General features: G+C 47.9%; 1 protein-coding gene across 1 annotated transcript in view; it reads left to right on the top strand.

The window, feature by feature from the left end:
- The window catches only part of vwc2 (von Willebrand factor C domain containing 2), a 323,653-nt gene extending 305,175 nt beyond the window's left edge, over positions 1-18,478 (top strand). The window contains exon 4 of the mRNA XM_072508871.1: positions 18,154-18,478. Coding sequence (XP_072364972.1) covers positions 18,154-18,305 — 152 coding nt within the window. The 3' untranslated portion in view covers positions 18,306-18,478. The remainder of the gene's footprint in view (positions 1-18,153) is intronic.
- Positions 18,479-22,068: the final 3,590 nt, after the last annotated feature.

Genomic DNA, 22,068 nt, shown 5'->3' with positions numbered 1-22,068 from the left:
ATGAGGCCTGGAGTCAGGTTTTCCAGCTAAAATCCAAACTGAGCATGAGTGAGCAGGTTATTGCTGATTAAGTGTCGCTTGATAGTACTGTCAATATCCTCCATCACTTTGCTGATGATCGAGAGTGGACTAATAGAACAATAATTGGCCAGATTGTATTTGACCTGTTATTTGGGGACATACATAACTGTGAAATTTTCCACATTGTTAGGTAGTTGCCACCATTGTAGCCATACTGGAACAGCTCGTTCTGGGGTTAGTTCTTGAGTACTACAATTGGAATGTTGTCACAGCCCATAGCATTTGCTGTATCCAGCACCTTCAACCATTCCTTAATATCAAATAAAGTGAATCAAATTGTCCAAAGACTGGAATTTTTGTGATGTGTGTACCTCAGGTGGGGCCAATATGGATCATCTCACAATTGACCTGTAGCACCGTCAATATGACGCGAGGCAGGTTGAGGTAATGTCAATTGAAGGCTTTATTAAGCAGAACTTTATCCCCAGCAGCGTGGTTACAGAATGCAACTGCTGAGGGAAATGGAGGGAAAAACAGGGTTCTTATACCGGCAATTCTGGGTGGAGTCCAGTAGGTGGCAGATCCTATCAGGACCTGGCATCCCTCCACCAATAGCCTGTCGATACGTGGTGTACCGTATTACCCCTAATACATACCACCACATGACCACCTTCTATTCCACCTGCCTGCCTATTATTGCTAAATTTTGACTTTTTGATGCCTTTTACACTTCTCCTCATCATTTGTCAAACACTCTACTTTTGTGCCAAAGTCAGATTTTAAGATTGTTCAAGTCCAAATAATCAATAAAAATGGAAAGCAAAGCGGACCCAGCAGTGACCACATGAGTTCGCCAATTCAATAGCTTCTTTAATATGAACAACACCCATTTACCTGAACTCTTTTTCTCCCCATTAATTTTCAATCATTTCCCTTTATATTGTATGCCTTAATCTTTCTAACAAGCGTTTTGAAAAGTACTTTATCAAATTCCTTCTATAATTGTTGGGCACTTGTAAATGTAATTGAGTTGAGTAAGAATTTCTGGCGTGTGTACTAAAGGCAGTATTTATACCAGTATTCATGCTGCATCCTGTCAGTTCTGTCTTTACATGCTAACACTGACATTTTCAATCATTCACTAACATGCTCTACAGTCTGCCTATGGAGTGCAGACTCATTTCTACGCGTTCTCGTTTTTTATTTTACAGCAGTAAATTATTACCTCAGGGAGAACATGATTGTCAGTAGCTACAAAACATACTTCTTTCATCTTGTGAAACAAATTGAAGTTTCTTGTTCACAACTGAAGAAGTACTCAGGTCATTAACTAATAATAATTCTGATTTTATATTCAGATTTGAAGCATTAAGTTGCCTTTCTAAACCTGAGGAAGCGCAGTACTGAAATATAGGTTGTGATTCTCTGGAAAGATTTCGAAATGTGGTAGCGAGCGCAAACTGCCGTGTGTTTCCCGGCTCTCGACCTGGCGACGCCAGGAACACTATTCAATGTTAATCAGTCCACTGAACGAGGCCCCACGGGCGTCAGCCGCAAATGAAGCCTCACCAGGTGGTTAGCCGGGACCGCGTTCACTAACACAGTCAAGCAGCACCTAAACAGCATTTGCACAGCCAACTCCACTCAGCCCGCAGCTATGTTGCCAAGACTCCAGCCCCAGAGCCCCCAGAGGACTCCTGCCAGGGCATCAAAGGCCATGGGACGTGGTAAGCAGCTGGCTGCCTCCACCTCTGGTCTGCATCCTGGGGACACTCCTAGACGGAGCGGAAGAGCAAGGAAGGCAAAGTACGTCGAGGATCATGGGGAGGGGGTGTAGGTAGGGAGTGAGGGAGTGGTGAGACGAGTGGTGCGGCACCATCAGGAGAGTGCGAAGTGTGCACAGATGTGTGTGATCTGCATGTGGTCACCACACATAAGCTGGATATTCAGGGAGTAGAACCCCTTCCTGTTAATGTCAGGCAATCCCAGCTGGCCTGGTGTGCGCAAGGGGACATGCGTGCTGTCCATCAGCCCCTGGATCTGGGGCACCCTGGCGATGGCGGAGAATCCTGCTGCGGGGGCATCGGAAGTGCATTTTGAGCAGTCCGATGCACCGCTCAGCACAAGTGGCCACATGGGCCTTGTTGTATGAGGTCTCCGCATCAGTCTCCGGCCTCCGTACGAGCATCATTAACCATGTTCTCAGCGGGTACCCCTGCATTTGCAGCAGCCAGAGGCCTCAGCAGTCAGTGGGGGTTATCAGTGGTCGGTGGGCAGGGGCAAGGGTTACCCCGGAAGTGGCACACACAATCCAGGGATTAGCATGGCAGAGTCACGTGCAGTTTCCCCCCAAGCAGACCACCCCCCCCTCCCACCCCAGCCGAGGGTGCCCTCCTTTCCACCCTCTCCCCTGCCCTCCCCTTCCCCCTGCCCTCCCCTCCTCGTTGCCCCCCTGAGCACTGGGACGGCAAGCCCAGTGCCCCCAGGCTCTTTGCATGTGAGCGAAGAAGGCATCAATGATTTCAGTGATTCACGAATAAGTCTTCAGAATCTTCTGTCGAGTGACACCTCCTTAAGCAAACCAGCCCATTGTCTAAGCTGCTCAAAAGCAGTGACAAATTAAACAGGTTTAGGAGTTGGTATGGGGTTCGTTGTCAGAAATTGTGAAAAGAATTGGTGTGAAGATAAGCCTGAGTTCACTGCCACTAGCAGAGTAACTGGCTGCTGGCAATAAAGTTTGGGAAAGCTGTGATGCCGATTGATGGTCAAGACAAGCTGGGTATCATAAAAGATACTGTGATCAATCAGAGAGAGAAATGACTGTCTCCAAAAATGGCAATAAATTCAACATGCAAAAACAAGAAGAAAGAAGATGTAGATTGCTGTCCAGCCCTTTCACTCACAGCCCTTCCTAGCTGGCCTCTGCCTCTGGTCGAGTTGCCCCCATTCCCGCTGGCAGCTGCTACCCGATTCCACAAAGCACGACACTGGCTCTTGCCTGGTCTGCTGTTCTGCTCACCTCTGTTGTTGACTGCTGCTCTGCTCACCTCTCACTCAGGTGGCCGGGCCCGACAACCACATGTGTTCCTGGCTGGCTGCCTAGCTGGCCTGGTGGCCTGTTTTTTGTTTGTTTGGTTGGTTGGTTGCCAGCCTGCCTGCCTGCCCTCCTCAACACTGGCCCGGAAGACAAAAGTCACCCTGCTGCTCCCCTCAAAGGCCATTGGCCAGCACCACCATCTTGCCTCACTGAAGGCTTTGCAGGCTCGCACCCCAATGTTAGATCGCCAACCTCACTTTTGCCTGAGACTACCCTCTAGACCAGATGCCAGAAACCTGACTACTGCTTTGCACCCTTACTCAGTGAAAATTCAGAAATCTCCTACCAATTAAGGAGGTCCACGTATGAACTGCTGTAAGTCTCCACCACATCTCATCTACTGGAAAACTGCTTTCTTGCTTTAAAGGGCAATCCACCAATCAGAACCCAATGTTGTTCTGTTTTGCATGCCGATAGGCTCATTTTGAGGCATCAGCAAATTTAGAGCTACCAAGACTCAGATTGGTGTTCCCATGGTATTCCCACCATAACAGTAACCTCTCCATATTGGGTCCCACCATTGGCCGGGGCCCTGCACTGCAGCGCTGTGTGTTTCATTCAAAGTCCACCTCTGGAAGAATGGCACTCAATGAAATGTTCATTCAGAAAGCTAGTACCAACAAAATAGACTGAATGGCCTCATTTGATTCTAATGGTTCTGGGATACTGTGCACAAGGGTGGGGGGAGGGCGCCTCCATCGAAAGCCCCTTTCTGAAGTCGGGCACCTCCCTCGCCCCACCAGACCCCCCACATCATCACCCCCAAGCTCTCCCTTGAGAACCTGATCACCTGCTTTGCTCCCCTTCAGACTTTCTAGACCCTGCTCACCCTGGGAACCCTTGAACTTACATGGGCCTTCTGTGTCCGGACTTAGGCTCCGACACCCTCCTGCATTTTTCTTCTGTCCAGAGCAGTGCTGTTGCTGCTCGGATTGGGGAGAGCTGCTGGCCAAACAGATTGGCTAGCTGCTCTCTAAGGTGGAATTTGTTATAACCCGCAGAGGTCTTACGTGGTAAGGATGATCTATTACCCCATGGAGCTTGCAGAATACAAGCTTCCCTGATAAGGGGGCATGGAACCCTTAACAAAGTTCATGTGCCTTTGTATAAATAGAGTTGGCCAGTTAGGTACCGACTAGCGAAGACCCAGTAGGGAACTATTGGAGCTGTACATAAGAGTTAACGTGTTAAATAAAATAAATTTTACTTTTCTTCACAACTCGGTGTGGGCTCCTCCCGTTGCCCCTTACAAAACTGGCGATGAGGATAAAGACTTTGCTATCGATGTTGCTGAGTCACTTCCCCATATCTCTTGATACAGGTTGGAAAAGGTTTTTCATCATGCCTCCTTTCGGACATGTGGACGTGTTTTCTGCCGGACTGGAAGATTGGAATAATACACACAGTGTATGTGGTACTTTTTCAGGATGAATAATATCGCGGAGAACAACCGCCAGGATGTCATTTTGCTTGCTGCCCGTGATGCACATACTTTCAGAGTGATATGGAGCCTTACCTACCCAGCGGCCCAGACACTAAAACCTCCAGTAAGCTTGTGGAGTTAGTGGGGAAACATATTAATCCGACCCCTTCGGTAATAGTACAGTGGTACTGGTGTGGAATCTATGGTATACTGTTCCTTCGCAAGGGACATGAGTTAGTATGAAATCCATAATATCCTGTACCTTAGCGAAGGACATGAGTTAGTGTGGAAGACTGATATCCTGTTCCTTAGCAAAGGACGTAAGTTAGTATGGAAACCATAATATCCTGTTTCTCAGTGAATGACGTAGGTCTGTGGAGACAGGACGATGGAGGTAGCCTTCTCTCAGGAATGCACTTCTCTGTAAACTACCATAACATCTAAGAGCAAAGGGGAGATGATTACATAAAAGAAAGATTGAAAGACCTTGCTCTTCTATTGGTCAGTTTGCCCTGTTTACTATTGGCTAGAATTACTGTCCTTTCATTGGCCTAAAACGACAGGTTAATGTGGCAGGGGGATGGGAACCGATGCAGGAAGTCGGAAGGTAGTAAAACAGGGACAGAAACAAAAGGCAGTAAGGGGGAAAGTGTAAGGCAGAGAAGCCATAGTCAAAAATCAAAAATGGCGACAGTACAAGGTACAGTGACTGAGGGGAGCTCAGTGAATAGGCCCAGTAATACTAAAAGGAATACAACGGGAAGTAAAAACATAAATGGAAAGCGACGCGGCAGGTTGTTACATGAAGATATGGGTTCAACGACAAGGAAAATTAGGAGAAAGTTAAGAGGAAAAAGAACTTAGGAGTGGTTACTGATCAAGGTGTTAAGATTCAAAACAGAGCTATAAAAACCAACATAAGTGTACTTTACCTGAATGCTTGTAGTATTCGGAATAAGGTAAATGAGTTGATAGCGCAAATCATCGTGAATGACACTATGATTTAGTGGCCATTACTGAAATATGGTTAAAGGATGGTCACGACTGGGAGTTAAATATCCAAGGGTATCAAACTAGATGGAAGGACAGAGTGGATGGTAAGGGAGGTGGTGTAGCTCTTATTTAAGGATGACATCGGTGCTTTGGAGGATAAGGTTGAATCCATTTGGGTGGAACTCAGGAATAGTAAGGCGAAAAAGTCACTAATAGGAGAGTTCTATAGGCCACCAAATAGTAACATTATGGTGTGGCAGGCAATAAACAAAGAATTAACAGATGCATGTAGAAATGGTACAGCAGTTATCATGGGGATTTTAATCTACATGTCGATTGGTTTAACCAGGTCGGTCAAGGCAGCCTTGAGGAGGAGTTTATTGAATGTATCCGCGATAGTTTCCTAGAACAGTATGAAATGGAACCTACGAGGGAACAAGCGGTCCTAGATCTGGTCCTGTGTAATGAAACAGGATTGATTAATGATTTCATAGTTAGGGATCCTCTCGGAAGGAGTGATCACAATATGGTGGAATTTAAAATACAGATGGGGGGTGAGAAGGTAAAATCAAACACTAGTGTTTTGTGCTTAAACAAAGGAGATTACAATGGGATGAGAGAAAAGCTAGCTAAGGTAGACTGGGAGCAAAGACTTTATGGTGAAACAGTTGAGGAACAGTGGAGAACCTTCCAAGTAATTTTTCACAGTGCTCAGCAAAGGTTGATACCAACAAAAAGGAAGGACGGTAGAAAGAGGGAAAATCGACCGTGGATATCTAAGGAAATAAGGGAGAGTATCAAATTGAAGGAAAAAGCATACAAAGTGGCAAAGGTTAGTGGGAGACGAGAGGACTGGGAAATCTTTAGGGGGCACCAGAAAGCTACTAAAAAGCTCTAAAGAAAAGTAAGATAGATTATGAGAGAAAACTTGCTCAGAATATAAAAACAGGTAATAAAAGTTTCTACAAGTATATAAAACAAAAAAGAGTAGCTGAGGTAAATATTGGTCCTTTAGAGGATGAGAAGGGAGATTTAATAATGGGAGATGAGGAAATGGCTGAGGAACTGAACAGGTTTTTTTGGATTGGTCTTCACAGTGGAAGACACAAATAACATGCCAGTGACTGATGGAAATGAGGCTATGACAGGTGAGGACCTTGAGATGATTGTTATCACGAAGGAGGTAGTGATGGTCAAGCTAATGGAGCTAAAGGTAGACAAGTCTCTTGGCCCTGGTGGAATGCATCCCAGAGTGCTAAAAGAGATGGCTAGGGAAATTGCAAATGCACTAGTGATAATTTACTAAAATTCACCAGACTCTGGGGTGGTCCCGGCAGATTGGAAATGAGCAAACGTGACACCACTGTTTAAAAAAGGAGGAAGGCAGAAAGCAGGTAAATATCGGCCAGTTAGCTTAACTTCGGTAGTAGGGAAGAATCTGGAATCTATCATCAAGGAAGAAATAGCGAGGCATCTGGATGGAAATTGTCCCATTTAGCAGACGCAGCATGTGTTCATAAAGGGCAGGTTGTGCCGAACTAGTTTAGTGGAATTTTTTGAGGACATTACCAGTGCGGTAAATAACGGGGAGCCAATGGATATGGTATATCTGGATTTCCAGAAAGCTTTTGACAAAGTGCCACACAAAAGGTTGCTGCATTAGATAAAGATGCATGGCATTAAGGGTAAAGTAGTAACATGGATAGAGGATTGGTTAATTAATAGAAAGCAAAGTGTGGGGATTAATGGGTGTTTCTATGGTTGGCAATCAGTAGCTCGTGGTGTTCCTCAGGGATCAGTGTTGGGCCCACAATTGTTCACAATTTACATTGATGATTTGGAGTTGGGGACCAAGTGCAATGTGTCCAAGTTTGCAGATGACACTAAGATGAGTGGTAAAGCAAAAAGTGCAGAGGATACCGGAAGTCTGCAGAGGGATTTGGATAGGTTAAGTGAATGGGCTGGGGTCTGGCAGATGGAATACAATGTTGACAAATGTGAGGTTATCCATTTTGGTAGGAATAACAGCAAAAGGGAGTATTATTTAAATGATAAAATATTAAAAAATGCTGCTGTGCAGAGAGACCTGGGTGTGCTAGTGCATGAGTCGCAAAATGCTGGTTTACAGGGGCAACAGGTGATTAAGAAGGCAAATAGAGTTTTGTCTTTCATTGCTAGAGGGATGGAGTTTAAGACTAGGGAAGTTTTGCTGCAATTGTATAAGATGTTACTGAGGCCAGACCTGGAGTATTGTGTTCAGTTTTGGTCTCCTTACCTGAGGAAGGACGTACTGGCACTGGAGGGTGTGCAGAGGAGATTCACTAGATTAATCCCAGAGCTGAAGGGGTTGAATTACGAGGAGAGGTTGAGTAGACTGGGACTGTACTCGTTGGAATTTATAAGGATGCGGGGGGATCGTATAGAAACATATAAAATTATGAATATATATATATAGAACATACAGTGCAGAAGGAGGCTATTCGGCCCATCGAGTCTGCACTGACCCACTTAAGCCCTCACTTCCACCCTATCCCCGTAACCCAATAACCCCTCCTAAACCTTTTGGAAACTTAGGGCAATTCAGCATGGCCAATCCACCTAACCTGCACGTCTTTGGACTGTGGGAGGAAACCGGAGCACCCGAAGGAAACTCATGCAGACACAGGGAGAACGTGCAGACTGCACAGACAGCGACCCAGCGGGCAATTGAACCTGGGACCCTGGTGCTGTGAAGCCACAGTGCTATCCACTTGTGCTACTGTGCTGCCCATAAAGGAATAGATAGGATAGATGCGGGCAGGTTGTTTCCACTGGCAGGTGAAAGTAGAACTAGGGGGCATAGCCTCAAAATAAGGGGAAGTAGATTTAGGACTGAGTTTAGGAGGAACTTCTTCACCCAAGGAATCTATGGAATTCCTTGCCCAGTGAAGCAGTTGAGGCTCCTTCATTAAATGTTTTTAAGATAAAGATAGATAGGTTTTTGAAGAATAAAGCGATTAAGGGTTATGGTGTTCGGGCGGGAAAGTGGAGCTGAGTCCACAAAAGATCAGCCATGGTCTAATTGAATGGTGGAGCAGGCTCGAGGGGCCAGATGGCATCCTCCTGCGCCTAGTTCTTACGTTCTTATATTATTGGTGTGTGTGACATGCAAATGAAGGATTAGACTGCAACTGTAATTCTATTGGTTAATCAAGCGATAAATGTTTCTGCTTCGCTGGACTCAGGCAGGGTGATGCAGTGAACTTCACTGTGTTGCTCTCCATGTGCACATGTCAATAAAGATTGATCAAAGAGTGCTCCCATGTCTGCCTTGTAATACTTCGACATTGGTTTAATAACGCTGAAAGAAACCCAGGTGAGTCCATCACCGGGTTTTTATTAAGGCTGCGCAACACTACTGTGTTCTGTGCATATGGAACTACCTTATATGAAATACTACGTGACCGCTTGGTTTGTGGGCATAAACGATGCAGCCTTGCAGAAGAAGCTATTGGCCGAACTTTCCCTAACTTTGCAACAGGCTGTTCAGATTGCCTGAAAGCGGGGAACAAGGAGTGCAGGAGATGCAAGGAATCGAGGTGAACACCTCAGGGGTGCACCCCCTCCCATTCTGGGGCCCCTCTCCAGCCAGCCGCCTTGCCCTGAACCAAACATCGTAAAGACTCAACCAGTGGGCAAAGAAACAGCCATCCCGACAGGAATCCTCCTGGGGTCCATAGAGGGGGAGGCAGGTCGTTGTGGGGCTTGTGGTCACCGATCCCGGCATGAGTGCAGGTCACGGGTGAACCACAGTTCCAGATGTAGAGGTCACCGTCAGCCCGGTGCCCATACTTTCTACTTAGATGAGCCAGAGGAGGAGGACAACTGCATGCAGTTGCATTGTAAAGTGGCCCCCATTAAGGTTGTGGTGCATGTGAATGGACACCTGCTGAACATGGAGTTGGACACCAGGCAGCAGTTTCCGTGATCTGTCAGCAGACATTTGACAACAGTAAGATGGATATTCAGACCCTGAATTTGGTGAGTACCCAGGCCAGATTGGCTACCGACATGGGGGAACCATTGGATATTGCAGGTACAAGGTTTATGAGCACCAGTCGACACACTTTTGCTTATCATGGTTCGCTTACCAGGGGCTGATTTAGCACAGGGCTAAATTGCTGGCTTTGAAAGCAGACCAAGGCAGGCCAGCAGCACGGTTCAATTCTTGTACCAGCTTCCCCGAACAGGCGCCGGAATGTGGCGACTAGGGGCTTTTCACAGTAACTTCATTTGAAACCTACTTGTGACAATAAGCGATTTTCATGGTAAACAGGCATGGGACCAGCTTGTTGGGTCGCGACTCCTGCGTCCATCTACAACTGCAGTGGCAGCACATTCTTCAGACAAATTCTGGTGGTTTGGCCGAGGTGTTGGGGAAATACCCCGAGGTGTTCCAGCGTGGATTAGGGAGGATAAAAGGGGCTGTGGCCCAAATACAGATTGACTCGGAATCCCCACCTCGATACTTACGGGCACACCCACTTCCCTACGCCTTGCTCAAAAAGGTGGAGACGGAGCTCAGTTGTTAGGAGTCTTTGGGTATCATCAGGCCCGTCCGTTTCGTTGATTTGGCAGCGCCGGTGGTACAGGTCACAAAGCGGGACAAAACGGTTCATTTATGTGGGGACTGCAAGTTAACAGTGAACACGGCTTTGTGGTTGAACCATTACCACCTGCCCCGAATTGAGGATCTCTACGCGAAGCTTGCCTTCGTTCACAAAGCTCAACATGAGCCATGCCTATTTGCAGGTTGAGTTGGATCCTGCCTCTCGCAAGTATGTCACCATCAACACATACCAGGGCCTATACGAGTATATGCAGCTGCCTTTCAGAGTGTCCTCTGCCTGCGCTATTTTTCAGTGTGTGATAAACAGCATCCTGAGGAAGCTGTTTATTTAGATGACGTGCTAGTCATGTGTGCCTCTGAACAAGAGTTGGATAACTTGAAGGCTGTGCTAAAATGGTTTGCTGAAGCTTGTGTCCGCCGACGGAGAGCCAAGTGCGTGTTTAATGTGAAGGCAGTAGACTACTTTGGCTATCGGGTGGATCCCAAAGATCTCCACCCCGTCGTGGAGAAGGTCCGCGCCATCCAGCAGGCCCCCACCCCAACGAATGCTTTGGAGCTTCGAATTTTCCTCCGTCTCATTAATTATTACGGGAAGTTCATTTCGAGCTTGGATATCATGTGGGCTGCCTTGCCACTCCTTCTGAAAAAGGATCACATATCGTCTTGGGAAGCAGCTTTTCGGCGGATAAAAGGACATTTGTCGTCTTCTGGGTTCCTAACCCTTACTCATCACATGCAATGTTTCCCCCTATGGTATTGGGGCTGTTTTGTCCCACTGAATGGAGGATGGAAGGGAACGACCGATAGCTTTCGCCTCCCGTACATTGGCTGCAGCAGAAATAAAGTTCACACAGATAGGGAAGGAAGGCCTCGTGGTGGTGTTCACCATGAAATGCTTTCACCAGTATGTCTATGGTGTCACTTTAAACTCATTTTGGATCATAAACCTTTAATCGGACTTTTCAGAGAGGATAAAGCGATTCCATCCATTGCTTCCGTGCATTCAGCACTGGGTCTATTACTCGCCGCTTACGAGTATTTATTTGAGCATAGACTGGGAACTCAAATTGCAAATGACAGGCCCCTTGTCGACCCCCACAATGGCCGAGGTGGTCGCAACCCTGAATTTCATGGACTCTTTCCCTGTCCTGGCGTCACAGATGCCTGAATGGATCCAGACGGGCCTAATCGTTTTCAAGTTCGGCACTCCCAGGTTTTTTCTCTAAGCTGTCTGAATTTAGCGTGGAGGATGCTATCTTGCCGTGGGGTATGCCCTGGTCCTCCACCGGTGGCAACAGTGTGCTACATGCCCCCACTGCCAGCACTATGCAAATCGATGATATGCATCCATTTGCATCTGATGAATTGGAGAACCAAATCTTCCCCCCTCCCTCCAGCCCTGTCAGGCGTGAGTCATGTGGGCGTGAATTGGTGCAAGTATTTACAAGCGGGTCTGGGTGCCATGGTCCTCGAGGGGGAGCAAGGAAGTAGGCAAACTTTCAAACTTCTTGGGCTTGCTTGCGCTGTATGCCTGGAGCACAGGAAGCAGCAAGGAACGACCTGGTGGCAATTGTGTGGACTCGGTGCGTGTCCCTCGGGATCGGGGTGCCGTGGCTGAGACCTCCATTTCTGCATAAAATCATTTAAACCCACCCCCTAGCTGCAACCTACAGATTCTTGACTATTGAGACTGCTGACAGAATCCTGGAAGTGCTCTGAAGGCTTCTGGTCATTTGGAAACCCACCCAGCTCACCCATCTGAAAACCCTCATACGCCAGCAATGTCATCAGGGGGGTGGACCATGCTCAATCATCGGCCCACCAGGTGCTGGCACTCGGTGCACTCCTCAAAAGCACAGCCCCACAGCAGAGGAAATAGGGGAACAGCAGATCTCACTCTGAACAAAGGACACATGCACCATGGCCGTTGGAACCCTCCCTGGCACACAGTCCCTCTCAGAGTAAAAGCCTCACCAATGACACAATTCGATAGCCCACTCTGAGGATCATGAAATGTTTCCAAGCCCTGCCTGCCTACTGCACCATTGACCCCATCCATCCCATCACTGGCCAAGAAACCTGACCAGCTCCCTGTCAGAGCCTGTAAATCCCACGTTCCACATAACACTGCAGCTCAGGTCCCAGCAAATGCACACATCCCGCACTCACCCCATCCGTGGGACCTGCCTGCACACCAACCTCTGAGCATGAAGACAAAGGCTGTACAATATGAACGTCTCCGCCACACAACCAGTTGTCACCCTCCTGGCGGCATAGCACAAGGCTCACCTCACAGAAAAGAACAGGACAGGACTGCAGAGCCTATCGCTTACACACGTTGCGGCAGCCACTGGTACCCCTGTTGGTAGGGACGGGTGGTGAGGATAAAGGCTCCCCACACCACAGGACGGGTGCCACTCACCGATGTGGACAGGGGTGCAGTGCAGCTGGGAGAGGCGGGGGTGAGGGGGGGTGGTGGTGATGTTGAGGGTGGTGCAGCAGTACAACTCAGGGTGACCATGTAACCGGTGGGTGGCATTCGATGGTCAAGGGAATCCTCATGCTGCTGACATTCTCTGTCTCTCCCCCCTCCCTCGCAGACAAATAGTGCAGACCTACCCCCCCCCCCTCCTCCTGCGGGCCCGGACCCCCCCATGGTTTCTCAACACTAGTCACCCATGTTGCAATGATATCACCGGCACAATTGTGTCATTTTCACAATCCTGACACTCAAGTCATCCAAATAGCTTTCAGCTGCTCCATAGCCAAGCAATCCAGTTTATTTCTCAAAAATTGCAATGACCCACTTTAACACTGACCTTTGGGATAACTTTCCATTCCTGCAGTTTGTCAGTTCTATTTACCAGCCGATCCATCCTGGTGGCTCAATTACAGCCAATTACTGCCAAATTAAAAACAATTCTGTGGACTTGCACCATGGGAATTGGATTAAAGCAGGCTCAGCTCATTTCACAATCTTACAGCTGTCAGAGTTTGCAATCCGGTTTTGGACTTGGGACAGTTTTCACATCTCATACACCAACCAGAATCACTTTGTCCCTCCGTTTTTTGCAAAATTATAATGTAAAGGATAAAAATGAATGGAAGAAATAGGATTACTGAATTCTTCACATAAACAGATAGCTTTAATTTGGGCGCAATTCTCTGGAAAGATTTCTATGTGTGGTAGCGAGTGGGAAATACCTTGAGCTTCCCAGCACTCAGCCTGGCGAGGCTGGCAATGCAATGCAACGTTAATTAGCCCACTTAACGACGCACCTAGGACTTCATGCCACAAATAAAGGCTTGCCAGCCTCGGCTAACGCGGTTGAGCAGCCCTTAAACAGCACTTGCAGAGCCAACCCCGCTCAGCTTGCAGAAATGGCACCCAGACTCCCGGCCCCAAGGTTTGGAGTCACGGGCCTGGGGAGGCTCTTAGATGCGGTCAAGGCCAGGAGGGATGCCCTGTTCCCCCGAGGTCCCCGGGCAGTGAACCACAGGGCAGCCAGTGCTGCCTCGGACGTCAGCTCAGGCAGCGTGACCAGGAGGACCGGCACCCAGTGCCACAAGAAAGTCAACGACCTACACCAGACAGCATGCCATTCACCCTTCAGCCCTCCATGTGCCCTCCAACCCTTCCTTCTTCCAACCACCCCCCCACCCCGACATCTCCCTCTGAACCACTGTGAACCACAAGGGTGGCTAACAATGCTCTCTCTGTGGCTCTGCAAGAGATGCTCTTCCACAATCGCCGGGAAAGGGCCCAGACTGGCGGAGGGGTGCCAGACATAAGAATCCTCATGACCTTCGAGGGACGGGCCTTGGAGGTTACGGGGGTGACCTAGGACCAATGTCAAGGTCGGCGCACACCACTGAGGTGAGGATTCACCGGGCCCCACCTGGAGGACCTGTCGCACGTGAGTTGTCCAAATGTCCCACTGACCAAATGTCTATTCTCCCGCAGGTCCTCCAGCCGACAGTGCCGGCCCATCCGGGGTGGCCTCATCCACTGCCTCCCATGAGACATCAATTTAAGCGTCACAGCTGTCATCCCCACCCTACACCAACGCAGAGACACACACCTCGGTGGGCAACATTAGTGGTCAGGCTTCTGGGGCACAATCTGCTGAGCATCACACAGTTGCTGATGCACATCAGGTGGAGGCAGGAACCCCCAGGCAAGACAGCAGTCAAAGGTCGGCTGGATCCCTGGAACCAGCTGGGTCCCAACCAGATGCTGAGTCTATGGACCAGGCTATCCCGGAGCTGATGGAAACGTGAGGGAGCGGCCGGGACATTCAGAGGGAGATGTCAGCGATACTCCAGCAGGACTATAGCCGATTGGAGGAGTCCCAGAGGCTACGGGGGCAGGAGATGTCACCGGCAATACGTGGCACCGAGCCCAACACTGCTGGTGTGGCGACCGCGGAGGAGAGCCTGGTGAACATCAGCACTATTAGTGTAGGTATCCAAGGTATCGTGCAGTCAGTGATGGCCATGGCTGAGGGCCCGGCAGAATGTCCAACTCACTGGGGGACGTAACCCATTTCCAGGCTGACCTTGATGAGGTGCTGCTGGACATGTCCCGGTCGGTCTCAGATGGGAATGGCCGAGGCGCTGCAGAGCTCGTCCCAGTCGCAGGTGGGCATTGCCAAGGCACTGCAGAGCATGACACAGTCACTGAGGAGCATCACCGAGGGCGTCGACATGATGGTGCAGACATTGGGGAGCCACTAGGGCTGGCAGATGCAGATGATGCAGGGACAGCCGGGCTCAATCCAACTGCGTCTCCATCCTGAGGTGAACCCCAGAGCCCTATGGGCACTGACTGGCAGGAGTGGGCGCTGGGTGTCAACTCAGACCCATCCCTGGGAGAAGGGATGGTGGCCATCAGCTTGCTCGAGTTCCACCCCTCTGATGAGGCCGCGACTCGCAGTCAGCACACGGGAAAGGGTGGCACAGTTGTGCATGTGCCCCCAACAAGTGTGCCAGGGCCCTCTGGCCCCAGAGGATGCCCATCAGGGGCATCGAAGGCCATGAGACATAGTAAGCAGCTAGCTGCCTCCAGCTCTGATATGCATCCTGGGATCATACCTAGACATAGTGGTAGTGGAAGAAAGGCAAAGCAGGTCAAGGATCACTGGGAGGGCACTGGGGGAGGGTGGTGGTGGGGTAAGTAGGGGGGTGAGGCGGTGTGAGGGGGTGGTGGGGAGAGTGGAGCGGCACCATTGGGAGAGTGGGACATTGTTGGAAACTTGTGAAACATTAAAAACCCTTCACCACAGCCTCTATCTCTGTCTTCCATAATGCAGGCCGAGCTCTGAACCCTTGGTCCAACTCTCCAGGCATGCACACCCCTACCTCCCTCCTCCCCCCACGCCACACCACATGCAGGAGAAGGTGTGAGTGAACACTCAGCAGACAGGCAGGGGTGACACTATGGCATAGATTGAGGAGCACCGGCACTCAGCTCTCTGCGGGTTATCACCACCCCCCCCTACCCTCAACAGTGACCCGCTGACTATGCCAAAACAGTCCCAGCACCCTGGACTGATGTGACACACACCCTGGGAGGGTGGAAAATGGGAGGAGGGGGGTGGGAAGGTACCGATGATGGACCAGGCCATGCCCCATGTGAAGCGGACGAGCATGAGGGCCTTCCGGGCCCTCTGAGATTGCCATACTCTTGCCGCTACCGCCTGTCCAGCAGCCACTGGCTGGTCCCCCGGTTCCTTCCTTCTGGTGGAAGGAATTCTGGCGGGAGAGGATGTTAGACTGAGAAACAGCGGTGGCTCCCACCCCTGGACCCTCCATTCCCCCCTCAATGGAAACCAAACCCTGTACCCTATACCCCTGACACTTGCACATAACATTACCTGGACCGGCCTCCCAGTTGCACTCACCCACCCCCCGGTTGTGGACATGTCCCCGGTGCTGAGGTCCAACCCCTGGGTGTTTGGATCTCGGCTGCTACGTGTGTGGTGTTGCCTCCCACAATGTTTAGGCACAGTGTCCCGGCATCATGATCTGATTGGGATGCTAGCCAATGACTCCCACATGCCTGCCCACCCACGGGAATCCACTTGGGATGTGCAAAGTGCTCACTTAACCATGGTTACCAATTCAGCGGTAGCCTTCAGCCGCACGGCCCCTGCAGTCAGTGGAGGTTACGGGTGGTCGGTAGGCAGACAGCAGGTACAAGGGTTTCCTCCAGATCCAGGGGTTGGCATGGTGGAGCCGCGGGCAGTTCCCTTCCCAGTGGACCATCCCCTCCAATGTCTACTCCCCTCCCCAAAGAGGCCCACCCCACCCGAGGAGTGCCCACCTCCCCTCCAAGCACTGGGGCGGCAAGCCCAGAACCCCCGGGCTCTTTGCCTGTGAGCAACAATGGCTACTAACCTCCTTGGCTCCCCACAGAAGCCCTTCCGCCAGGTTCACATTTTTCAAAAGGAATACTAATTGCCGATAGCGTGACCACTTGCCGGGGAGCCCATTGAATGCGCAGTGACTCCCGTTAATTGTATGAAAAAAAAGGCTGAAGCGTTGATTATTGGCTTCACGCCATGCTATGACGGGATCCAGATTTTGCCTATGGGAGCGGGCCGGTTGCATTGCAAACCGTTTGCCGCTTGGCGCGGTTCTCGTTTTTGGCCTCCCATTATTTACCGGCCTCGTCGCACTCTCGCTCAAGCACGAGGCCAGAGAACCGCGCCCTTTGTTTTTTTATACAATGCTTCCATTGTAATCTCAAAAGGTTAAAAAAGATCCTTTATATTTGGTGAACATCAGAAAGCATATTCCTGTGTATTGTTTTGGGATTCAGAATCCACAAAAGCCTTCCTGTAGCTCTGAAGCCTGAAGGAGGGAAATTCTGATTTCAGATCACATTAACAGCAGTTACTGTGAACTGCTTCTACACAACCATCAATGCTAATGTACCCATGATATAAGAAAGTATCATTGCTGATGTAGAATATGCATCAAACAGAGATTGAGGAATACATGAATTTTTAATTTTGCTATATGAAACTGCCAGGAGTAACACAACAAAGCACTTTTGTTGGCTTAATTCCCAGACTTGTCCATTTTGAATACGGTGTTGATAAAGACACACATAAAGGAACTACAAAATATTTTGTCATGGCTGTAAAAATTAAGTGCTTCATGTCTCTTTATGCATTCTATGGAATTTTATGTTATTTTTTCAAGCTTAATGCCTTGGAGGAGTATTTTATCTTGCCTTCTTTTGGTCAGTACAATGTGAGGGCGGTTATTTATTGTCAGTTGGCAGGAAATCAATAAAAGGCAGTATTCAGGTAATAAGTTTCAGATTTTTTTTAAATGGTATTTATTTTTACATCTCCAAATATCTGGAAGTAGTTAATTTGTATAAACAGAAACAGTGCTGGCATCGCAGGCTCAAGCAGTTAGCATCAGTGTTTGGATAATTGATGCTAATCCATTATGTTGCACGCTGCGACAAATTAACACTACATATCAAACTGTGAAAATGAAAGCAGTTTTATCATTTTCTATCTTAGCTTTAATGAAACCAAATAACCCATAAATACATTTCTAGCATCTCCACCATTCTATTACCAGCAACATTATTATACATCATATGTATATCATATAAATGATATGCAAACATCAAAAGATCTGAGCCAGCCATTTTACCCTGCCCTTAAAATAGAACAATCTACAACTGAAAGTCACTTACATATCAAGAAAAATAGTAAAATAATCAAATGTAATAAAATATACTGATCTGTATATTGTCAGTATCTTTACTTTTAATAGACATATTTTGTTAAAATGTGTGACCAGAAATATATACAGATTTTGTTCAAATTTTTTTAATGCTTGTATTTTATATCTTTTTTGAATGCTTGAGTATCAATTTTACCTTAGACAGTATTTTTTTTAATGTACTTTCAACATGTGCCACATGTTGGAGGTCCAGGTATACACAGAGAATTGCTAATAACCACACTGCTGTTTCTCCCTTAGGGCCCAATTGTTTTGCAGGAGTCACTATTATCCCAGCTGGCCGAGAGGTGAAGATTGATGAATGCACAACTTGCCATTGCTCCTACGAAGATGGCACTTGGAGAGTTGACCATCAGGCAACTTGCATCAAGAATGACTGCAAGGAAATCTAGACAGAAGATTGTTTGGAAAAATAAAATAAATAATTTTTTTGCTATATTGAATATAAAATGAGACTGAAAGAAAGCTGTTTTTGTACTTGCTGTATTGCATACCATACCTATATTTAATTAATCAGATGATTTGTACTAAATCTGAGCAATAAAAAGTGACTAGTTTATTTCAACCATCTCAATTTGGCCGCCATTCCTTGTATTCCATACCTGTGCCACTCAATCAAAATTCACCTGGTGCTTTGAATAAAGGTTAAGCAGCAAAAGTCAGCAAGGAGTCCACGGAAAAGCACAAGAGAATAATGAAAAATGTACCAATCAGTGAAACAACTGAATATTTTACGTTATAGTACATAACTTGAAAACATAAAATGTAAAAAAATTGTATTGCGAGATATTTTATGGATATTAGAAATAACTGCTTTGTGTTTACAGGATTTAAAGTTTTTTGTGGCTCTTTGAAGCATCATATTTTTGCTGCCGGAAATCCAAACAGCTTTGCGTCTGTTAAGGTCACAGACATTTTCTCTGTTGATTTGGTTGTGGTTTCTGAATATCATTTGTTATATCTCTTCTTCAGTTTTTGGTCTCCCCGACAATATTTACCTTCCTCAGCTGAGATCTGCTCACAAGCCCTGCCAATATTGTTCTTCACCAGATATAAATACAGCTGGGAGGGAGGGGCCAGCTCCTGAATGCTTCTTTTGCTCCCTGAGATGGCATAGCTTAGATCAATTATTTGCCATATGGAGAATAACAGCACAAACTCATATCCTGCTCACATGTTGATGGTTCACCTAATGTCTTCAGACACCTCCTTCCTTTGTCAAAGTGCCAGGAGGTAATGGAAATCAATATACAATTCAAATTCTGAATGAGTTCCAATCACAAAACAGCAATATGTGCAAATGGAAATTTATTTTAAACGGTACCTCAAGTTTCTTCTCTTCCAGTATTTCGCTCTATGGATATTGGCCCGTATTGTGCAAAAGGAATAAAGGTAAAACTTTTACATGTGTGGTTAAGTGCAAAAATCAGGAGGATACTGCCTAATTTGCCCTGCTCCTCCAAAACAACCACTAGACTAGTACCACATTGAGAGACTCAGGATTAAATATATGGAATGGCATGAAGCTGCTGTACATACCCACTAAATGCGAAATAAAAAGATGGGCTTGACTTTTCATGTGTCAGTGAACTTTTAACAGCATGATAAGTCTTAATTACTACCAAGCAACATGTCTGGCAGTAAACATTTATTTTTACTAATGTAGAGCCGCATCCCATCAAAATTAAATTTTTGCTGGATGTTTTTAAAACATTGTTTTTACCTGTTTGTTCTCTTTTATCTGTGCCATCCTTTATCTCTCTTAATCTCATATTTCTATCCCTCTTATTTTGCTTTCTGTACAAGATTTGGTATTGAATTAAATGTTCTAACTTATACTTCCTATTTAGACTCTGCACTCATTAAAGATTCTTCAGTCTGATTGTTTCTTGCCGTGCTCCAGATGTCCCTAATACCCTATAGAGGGTAGTGTGCTGTTTTGATTTCTAATTACTGAAACTCATGGTACAAAAGCCCAGAGAAGGTCCGTGGGAAAATGTAAATGTAATAATTGGTCAGTGCCACTCATTTTCTGCTCAACGCAAACTCCAGGCCATTATAACAAACTCATCCATTGTGGCCTTGGAGGATGAGCCAGAAAAACCCTGGGGAAATGACACAAACAATATTTACCTCATGTTGTGGGTGTCTACTCCATCAATGTTATTACAGGTGAGCACCAAAACCCCAGTGGAAATTCATTCCCGCAGCACTGGTTCATTGGTTAGTTCATGGTGGGAGTACTGTTGCCCACTAACATGCATAAGTCCATTGCGAGCCGGTTGATTTTTCCGCCAGGTGTCCGAATTTTATGTGAATGGTAGATTAGGAGCTGTACTACGACATCTCATTGAGTTATTACTGCTGAGAGGGAAAGAAATTTTGAATCAATTACGCTTTGAAAACCTATTTTTCCAAAAGAGAGGCACAAGTGAAAAAAAGATCAGCATCCTCAGTGTCGCCAGCTGCAGGAAGCAGTTTCAGATACTAAATTAAATCCTGTAAAATGTGACTCCTGCTAACAAGTGCAAGAAATCTCATTGGATTAAAATGGTCTGGAGGGATCTGACTGTGCAATCTCCACAATCCCAAGCACAACCGAGCATTGCAGGAAACAATCTAGTGATGCCTGACCAGTGCAAATAGGTCTAGGGGGATAAAATCACTACTGTAAACACGGACCTAGAAATTAAATTTCACTATGCCTAAGGGCCCAATTGGCAAACATGAGGGGCGGGATTCTCCGACCCCCCCACCGGGTTGGAAAATCACCGGCGGCTGGCGTGAATCCCGCCCCCGCCGGTTGCCGAATTCTCCGGCACCGGATATTCAGCAGGGGTGGGAATCGCGCCGGTTGGCGGGCCCCCCGCCCCCCCCCCTCCCCCCCCCCCGGCGATTCTCCGGCCCGCGATGGGTCGAAGTCCCGCTGCTGGAAAGCCTGTCCCGCCGGCGAGAATCAAACCACCTCTCTTACCGGCGGGACAAGGCGGCGCGGGCGGGCTCCGGGGTCCTTGGGGGGGCGCGGGGTGATCTGGCCCCGGGGGGTGCCCCCACGGTGGCCTGGCCCGCGATCGGGGTCCACCGAACCGCGGGCGGGCCTGTGCCATGGGGGCACTCTTTTCCTTCTGCCTGCGCCATGGTCTCCACTATGGCGGAGGCGGAAGAGACCCCCTCCACTGCGCATGCGCGGGGATGCCGTGAGCGGCCGCTGACACTCGCGCGCACGCAGCAAAGTCATTTCCGCGCCAGCTGGCGGGGCACCAAAGGCCTTTCCCGCCAGCTGGCGGGGCGGAAATCAGTCCGGCGCGGGCCTAGCCCCTCAAGGTGAGGGCTCGGCCCCTCAAGATGGGGAGGATTCCGCACCTTTGGGGCGGCGTGATGCCGGACTGATTCGGGCCGCTTTTGCCGCCGGTCGGCGGACATCGCGCCGATTGCGGAGAATCCCGCCCAAGGATACCAACCAAAATATAGGATTGGGCATCGTCAGCATCCCGACTGTACACTAGAAGCTTTTAAAAATGTCATTCTAATATTAAAATATATTATAATTTATTCAGCACCTTAAATATTGCAACAGGTTGATTGGGTGCATTTAGCGTGTGGGTGAAGACAAAGAATGGCCCCGGCTTTTTGTTTCTTGGTTTGCTTCAGGCTGCACCACTGGCTATCAGCAATACAGAAAGGGGGTCAAATGTCTTCTTCTGTCCCTCTCCAATTTCTGTGCTGTGCCTCCTCGTGGCACAGTCCCCATTGGTCCCAGGCTAAAGCTTCTCCGTGTTGAGTATCATGGGGAAAGTATTTACTCATGTTGCTCTTGCCAGACTACAAATCTTGGCTGGACACACCAATCCCAAATCCCAGTGTGGTATCAGACCTGGAAGATTATAATTGACATGATCTTCTCATTCCAGAAGCTGCAAGAGCAATGTAAAGTACAAAAGCGCCCACTATATATTGTCTTCATCAATTCACTGAGATATTTGATCATGTGAGCAGAAGCAGTCTGTTTAGCTACTGGAAAAAATTGTCTATCCCTCACCAGAAGCTGCTCAATGTGATTTCCTCTTTTCATGACAGCAAGAGAGGTAAGGTAAGCAATAAAGGGGTAAAGTCAGAAGCGTTTTAGATCTGCAGTGGGGTCAAACAGGGTAGCAT

The sequence above is a fragment of the Scyliorhinus torazame genome, chromosome 6 (genome assembly GCF_047496885.1).
Source record: "Scyliorhinus torazame isolate Kashiwa2021f chromosome 6, sScyTor2.1, whole genome shotgun sequence".
In the NCBI taxonomy this organism is placed as follows: domain Eukaryota; kingdom Metazoa; phylum Chordata; class Chondrichthyes; order Carcharhiniformes; family Scyliorhinidae; genus Scyliorhinus; species Scyliorhinus torazame.
This window is presented reverse-complemented; position numbering and strand designations above follow the sequence as displayed.